The following is an 8,120-nucleotide window of genomic DNA, read 5'->3' as shown; positions in this document are numbered from 1 at the left end:
TATTTAGGAAGTGTAATTCTACCTGTCTCTACTTGTTACAATTGTATACATCCTCATCACCTTCACTGGGGTTGGTAAAAATTCAGTGCTGTAGTACATAACTGTCAGTTGTCTACTATTTAGCGGGTAGCTGAAAAAGATTACCTGACAGAGGCGGCACAACTAGTTGTTGAAGTAGTCAAACAAACCAAAAAATATACTCTCCTAAAGGTTAATTTTTATAGATTTTTGCAAAACACTACTCAAAAGCAGTTTTGAAAGCTTTTTCAGAACACTACTCAATAGTAATAGAAAGTAAACAGATCAATGACAAGCCTATCCAGATATTTATTACAGTTCTATTAAATCTAGAAGCAAAGTCTGGTACGTGGATATCATCATATCAATGCTCCTTAGTAGTACACTCCTCCGAGGATATTTTTTACTACACTGCACTTTAACACAACCTACATAACATAAAAATGGCAACAATTGTATATTTCTATTAGCACTCTTTCCCAGAAGAAATTTCTTAATCATTGATTTGGGTATAGTTTAGTAAAGCTTGTGAAGACATAATTTAGAGGAGAGAAAGTGAGAGAAGATTTGAAACAGCCACCACCACCACGCTGCCACATAATGCTGCTGCCACCACCACTTCAACACTACTGCCGTCGCTGCCGCCACTGACCTCAACATCACCACCAGACCAAAAACGCAGAACCACCACTCACGCAGCCAATTCGATCAAAACCCCTAACCATCCTTCCCACCTCCAATTCGCAATCCTTACCATCGCCAAAACCTTCACCCTAAGCACCCCAAAATCTTTACCCTAACCACCCTCTATTCATGGTCCTAACCACCCCCAATTCGCAACCCTAAATACCCCAGGCTTGAAGTTCAAAGGTTTATGGAGTTCGTTGTGGTTGCAATGGCGGTTGTCTTAGAGTTCGAAGGATGCTGACGGTGAGGGTGGAGTTTGAAGGATGATGGTGACAAGGGTGGAAAGAGGATGACAGTGACATGGGTGGACAAAGGATGCCAATGGTGTTGGTGGTGGAGTCAATGTTGCGGTGGAAGTAATGGTGGTGTTGTTGGTGGGCGGTATGGCAATGGTGGCTAGTGGTAATTAGTAAATGGTGGTAATTATTTTATTAGGAGTAATTAGTTTTGGTTAATGAGGTTTAGTTTAATTTGTAATGAAAATTAAAGAATTATTATTAATATTTTAATTTGATAAGTAATGGCATTGTCGTAATTTTTGTGATTTTTTTTACCAAAGATGGAAAGTATAGAAACGTTTCCATTATTTTGTTACACCCATAAATGGCAAATGTTGTCATTTTTATGTTACGGAGGGAGTATTTATTTATTTTTAACTATCAGGAGATCCATTTGAGAGGGCTTTCTCCGTTTCCAACTAGTTGCATGCAACAAAGGGCCTATGCAAATTCTCCTAGGTAAAATTTTGTTTTTAAAGTGGGGCATGTGATGAAGAGAGAGGTGGAAACTGGAAAGAAATGAGATCCAAATAAGGCAGGGAGACAATAGTGGCATCTATTGTGCATCATCCAACTTTGGCAGATGCTGCAACTAATGAGAAACAGGGGAATTATATATATTATTCTACCCTGCTGCAAAGGCTAACTAGTAGAGTAGGGCACTTCTTGTAGGGAAGTAAGGAATGGAACTCGAATACCTCCTCCGTTTCAAAAAGGATGTCACACTTTTTTTTCACGCATATCAAGACGCCGATTTAAGGGTGTAAATTAGCATATTTTTTGACGAAATTTTTATACAAGCAAGAATGAGATTTTATATTACTTGTATTAAAATTTTGTTGAAAGATATGCTCGTTTACCACCTTAAATCGCTTTCTTGATATGCGTGAAAAAAAAAGTGTAACAACTGTTTTGAAACGGAGGAAGTAGACTTGAGCTACAAAGTATCTAAGCTTCCACCACTAGACACTAGGCCATGATTGAGAAATGAAGCTCTTGTGTGTATGATATCACTTGTTTGGTATGAAAATCCACCAAGGCACCAAGCTAATCTAGTTCTATGAGGAGCAAGTGTAACCAAGCCAAAAAAGAAAAACATATTCTACAGAGAAGCTTGTGTAACCAAGTGCAAAAGGGAAAAAGTAACACACACACACATGAGTACATACATACAGACATATACAGACAAGCAATAAATCTGATGAACTGAGTTGAAAATACCCCCTGATTGAATGGATCAAATACTCTTCAAAGCTTGAAAATAATACCTCCCAAAACAGATGATAGATAATAGATGTAGTGACTGCAAACATGCATAAGGCTACTTTTGTAAGTATTAGACCACTCCAAAAGATTTGGTGAGTCCCAAAGTATAAGACCACTAGCCAAACAAAATATTTATCAATCATCACCACCACAGACCCCAATTAGTTACAACATTTATAATTAGGTTAATTTTAGTTACAAACAGGTAAACCCCTATTAGATCAAACTGCCATCGTAATGCTTAATAAATTGCAGACGAAGATAATACAAAGATTTAGGAAACAAAGCCTTTAGGCTCCGTTTGTTTCGAAGGAAAACAATTTTCATGGAAAATCATTTTCTAGGAAAAACAATTTTCAACGGAAAATATGGATTCAAAGAATGTTTTCCTTTGTTTAATTAGAGGAAAACTTATGAAGGAAATGAAAAATGAAATAGAAATGAAGGAAGGATGGGAGAGTGAATAATGGAGAAGTAAGGAGTAGGCAGGAAAATGTGGCATTCCTTCTCTACAAAAGGAAAATGATTTTCCTATTCTAAAGTGACGTTTTCCACCATAAAGAAAATTGTTTTCCGCCCCTTTTTAAAACAAACAAAGGAAAATTAAAAGATGGAGGAAAATCATTATCCGGGAAAATGTTTTCCATCGAAACAAATGGAGCCTTAAGATTGAACATTACCGAAGCTATATAGCATTTAATGCCAAAAATCTGTTGCAAGCAATGATGACAATTCAATCTACAATAGGCACTCTCTTTCAAGAGACAAAGACTCCAAATTTTATTGGAGTAAACCACACAAATCTTTATATAATTCCAACTATTTGTTACTTTCCGGCAGTTATATAACACGTAGCTAGCAGCATGATAGGGTTAAGCTACCTATCAAGCCCTACACTGTAGATGCCCTATAACATGGTCATTCAGAATATCACATAATAATACATGAAAATCTTGACCAAAAATGCAACCACCACAAACAACTTGAGAATCAAAAAGAGAGTGACTGTATTGGCGGAAGGTAAGAAGATCTGTGTGGATTTCCAGTGTACCAATTATAAGTGGCTTCCAGTCTGATAATTGGCGGGAATGGGATACCAGCATCAGCATCAGCATCAGGGTTAGATGCTTCCACCACAATACGCCGCACCAAGCGATGATAAGTATCAACTACTCTCACCACCCTCGCAAATTCCAGCTTCACCTTCTGCCCACTTTTTATACTCTGCAAATTAATTAAATGAGACAAGTACTAAATGCAGTACAAAATAACAAAAATAAATTAATGATATTAATACAATAAAGACTGAAATACCATTTTTCAAAATTTAAAAAAAAAAATGACTCAATAATAAATTTAGTAGTTTTAGTTTCTTACTAATGCTCTTCCAAGTTTTTCTAGTTTGCCTAGTACTTTTTACTTATTTTGCTTCATGTATTGGCTTCTTTAGGGACTGGGTTACGGTCCTTGGGATTCATGCTTGCTAATTTTCTTACTGTAAGTATCATGGCGTTCCATTTTATTAGCAGCAATTTACTGTAATTCTCCAGGGTGTTTTTTAAGCACCATAATATAGTATAAGTTCCTTTTTGATATCCGGGGGTACTGTTGATCCCCGGGAATCATTTCCGGGGTACTGTTGCGTAAAAGATGAAAATTTTTATTTGTTAGATTGTTCATCTATAAATTTGCGGAAAAAAAAAATTTACAACACATATTCATACTTTATAAAAAAATCATTGCAGTACACTGTACACTTCATTATTGTCCACGAATATGTATAGTATTGAATACTAGTATTAAATAGGATGAAAGATTGATTACGTTAGAATATGCTTGTAGATTAAACGGTAGGGATGATTATATAGTTAGGAGTGTAAAATATTCGGTTAAAACAAGGGCAAAATTGGGATATAAGCTTTTTAAAAAAATTAACTTATTAAAAAACGAATTTTTTAAAAATGAATGAATAAAGCAAGGAACCAACCTGATCCTTGTTGAATCGGTTGATGATCTTGTGAGCGATTTGGAGAGCTTGTTTTTTGGGTTTTTTCAGCCAATTCGTTTTCGTATGGTTGAATTTCAGCAGGATTGAAATGGGGATTCATATCTTTATTGTCCAAGTTGAATGTCCGAAGATGCTGCAAATACTCTTTCAATGACTTGTAATCGTTGTTCCAGAAACAGTGGTGTTCATACTGCGATAAATAGGGGCACTCTTTGTCAATTGAACAGGCTATATCAACCTCGTCCCAGATTTCTTCCCTAAGTCTCTGCATATTACTATGGTGTTGCACCGATGCAAGTTTCCCTCGATCCATGACCATGCTGCTCAATTTCCAATTCTTCGCTGCAAACTCTTCTCGTAAACCCCTCACCATTCCCATCTTCCAAGCCATCCCCATCTTCCTAGCCATCGCCCTTGCCATCGACATCCTTATAAGTTACTCGTACAATTACAAACAAACCTACTTCGGTTGGTTGATTCAAGCCCTAGCTTCACTGCTTTCGTTTTTCTTTTTCTGATACAAGAACAAGAAGATCCCTTTTTTATCTTGAGAATGGACTACAAGTTCACTAGATAATCGTTACATTGTGCTCTATGGGTATGGGCCAAAGCCCATAATTCAAAGTAAAGGCCACACTCTTTTAATCAACTAGGTTAGATCATGTGTCATGCACGGTAATTTCTATTATTTAAATTAACATTGTAATTTTAATATGTTATATTTTTTTTAATCATATAATTTGAATGCTGAATAATATATATATATATATATATATTAAAAAAAAAACCTAAGAATAATCAACATGTGTCAAACTTGGCAGTATTTATTAAAGTGTCCATAGTTAATTATAGATTATAAATTGATTAAAATTTAGATTATAAATTATCTAAGGAAATAACAAAAATATCATTTGTTGATTTGATATTTGCATTTCATTGTAAAAATTTTTAGCTTCTATTACATAATTGTTAAAAATAAATAAATTCAAGAAAAAAAATATGATTTTTTTAAGGGAAAAAAAATATATATGATCTTGTTGTTTCCTCAAACAAAAAAAAAATGATCTTCTAGTAAACGTAGTACATAATTAATATATACCTTCCCAAAATACAAAAAGCTTCATATTTCACAAATTATATTAAAATTATATATTTTCCCAAAAAAAAAAAAAACTAAATCTTCTATTATACTCTATAAGTAGTTATTATAATATATATGTAAAGATTTGTTACTTAAATATAATTTATTTAAAAAAAAAAGACTAAGGACACACCAGGAGATGACACGTGTCATTGCTAGTGTGTCTTTTAGTATATAGTTATTGATTCACCGGAATATTATTTTAACTTTTTCTTGTACAAATCATAACAATCTATGGGTTCGTTTGGCATTGCTGTGTTTTTCTGTTTTTTGGTTTTTTGTTTTCTAAAAGTACATGATATGTGTCCCATAATGAATCAAAAAATATATAAACTTATTAAAATTATGATAATTTTGAAAACTGACAATAAAAAAAATGGAAACACCTTTTTCTTGTTTCCTGATAAGTAGAAGATTTTTACCTCACTGGTTGTAGCCCTAAGACCTCTTTTGTAAAATAACACAATAACAAGAATTTATGTTATAATAAGAGAAAAATCTTTAGATAATTGTTTAACAACTAAGGGGTCTGTTCACATTTACTTAATTTCAGTTCTAATAAGTTCAGATCAGTTCAGCTCCAATCATTCAGTTTAATTCAGTTCTTTTCTTTCCCTCTCTCATAAAATACTCATTTCAGCTCAGCTCCAATCAGTTCAATTCAATTCAGTTCATTTCAGCTCACTTCAGTAAATTTGAATAGACCCTAAGACTTATAATTATGATAAATTTATTGATTATATCGTAGTCAACATGAATTATATAAAAATACTTTTACTAAAGATATATTGTGCTTGATTTAGAAGGGGGAAGGGAGGGGTTAGGGGAAAAGAAAGAAGAAACCGATCCCTCTATCTCTCCCGACTTCTGTCTATCTCCATCTTTTTTCCGACCTCCCTCTCTTGCTATTAACTTTCAAATTTTATTTTATACACTTATCTCAATAAGTATTTGTATTATATAAAAATCACTTATCCTTAAATTATGAGTCCAACACTTACTTGTATATGTTCATTTTAATTTGAGTAAGGTATATATCTTACATTAAACTGATGCAAGCACCCTTTTACCAATCTTCCAATCGCCTTGATCGCACCACCTAATTTGTCAATCCTCCAATCGCTTTGATCGCACCACCCATTTTGTCAATCCTCCAATCACCTTTAATCGCACCACCCAATCTGTCAATCCTCCAATCACCTTGATTGCACCACCCAGATTGTCAGTCCTCCAATCGCCTTGATCGCACCACCCAGTTTGTCAATCCTCTAATCCCCTTTATTGCACCACCCATCGTAACACCCAATTTGCCAATCCTCCAATCGCCTTGATCGCACCACCCAGTTTGTCAATCCTCTAATCCCCTTTATCGCACCACCCATCGTAACACCCAATTTGTCAATCCTCCAATCGAACCACCCAGTTTGTCAATCCTCTAATCCCCTTTATCGCACCACCCATCATAACACCCAATTTGTCAATCCTCCAATCGCACCACCCAGTTTGTCAATCCTCTAATCCCCTTAATCGCACCACTGACAGGGTAAAGTCGTATCCCCTATTAAAAAATAAATACCTAACTCCTCTAACTAAAGTAGATAGGGAAGTACGGTCGATCTCCACAGGGAAACAAGTCTTTCTAATCCTAATTAACTAAAATACTCTAGATTATGAAGTAACCAATATTTATATTTGAATAAGAAACTAAACTACTAAGATTGAGAATAGGGAGAAAACAATATATAAAAGGATCTAGGGCATAGGTTCACCAATAAATAATACTCCAGGGTAAAACATAATAATCAATCATTGACATTGCATAAATAACATGATTAACAGGCTCTCGCAATTTATTAATCAACTTAGATCTAACATGCTCTCGCAATTTACTAGATCTAAGTTCTTATTGAAAATAGCCTTTAATATCAAATTAACATCAGCTCGATTCATCAATTCAATATTGCTATACTTTTACAAGCCATAATTGTAAAGCGTTAAAACAATTCAATAAGAAATTATCATGCAAAATCAATAATAGTCAATCATCAATGCATCAATTAACAGATCGTAAAAGGCTTTCGCTACGTATTACAATCACAGAATTAATCTACCGGTATTAAAACTCATCTCTCGAATCTCGACTTAACCATTTATAAATTAATCTGCCTATTGAAACTAGACCTAAACATCAATTCTCATATGTCGAATCTCGAATCAATATTGTCAAACTCATGCATAAAAGATCAGGCCTAATCTAGTCACAGAGCATTAAATCAATCAATAGGAAATTAATCTAGCATTGATAATTAACAATAATAATTTACCCCTTCATATTATTTATGGATCCCCATAAACCCTAGAATTAAACTACTCACACATAGTAGAAACTAAACTAATCAAAGCAATAAAGAAAGACATGATTAAAGGAATAAAATAAATAGCTAAGATTAAGAGAAAAGAAATCGTTACCAAAATAAATCTGGAATTAAGAGTAGATTAAGAATCAAGGTTTGAGAGAAAGAAAATCTAAGAGAACAATTAAGAGAGTAAAAAAAAGAGTAAAAGAGAGAGAAAAAGAAGAGAGTGTTCCTAAAATCGTATTACGGAGGAGTATTTATACTCCGTACAAATCCTAAACTAAAACAAACTAAAACGACGCTAATCGTCAACTAATAAATACACGCGCCCGATCGGGCGCGCCTTTTTGCTCGATGTACTAATC

At 34.1% G+C, this 8,120-nt stretch overlaps 1 protein-coding gene across 1 annotated transcript; it reads right to left on the bottom strand.

Annotated features, from left to right (window-relative positions):
- Positions 1 to 2,882: 2,882 nt before the first annotated feature.
- Positions 2,883 to 4,783, bottom strand: LOC110700510. Its single transcript, XM_021878055.1, has 2 exons — positions 4,237 to 4,783; positions 2,883 to 3,473 (listed from the first exon to the last, which is right to left on the bottom strand). Exons 1-2 carry the CDS (start codon positions 4,682 to 4,684, stop codon positions 3,415 to 3,417), a joined length of 507 nt encoding a protein of 168 aa, XP_021733747.1. The 5' UTR covers positions 4,685 to 4,783; the 3' UTR covers positions 2,883 to 3,414.
- Positions 4,784 to 8,120: the final 3,337 nt, after the last annotated feature.

Source organism: Chenopodium quinoa, unplaced genomic scaffold, assembly GCF_001683475.1.
Source record: "Chenopodium quinoa cultivar QQ74 unplaced genomic scaffold, ASM168347v1, whole genome shotgun sequence".
NCBI lineage: Eukaryota > Viridiplantae > Streptophyta > Magnoliopsida > Caryophyllales > Amaranthaceae > Chenopodium > Chenopodium quinoa.
This window is presented reverse-complemented; position numbering and strand designations above follow the sequence as displayed.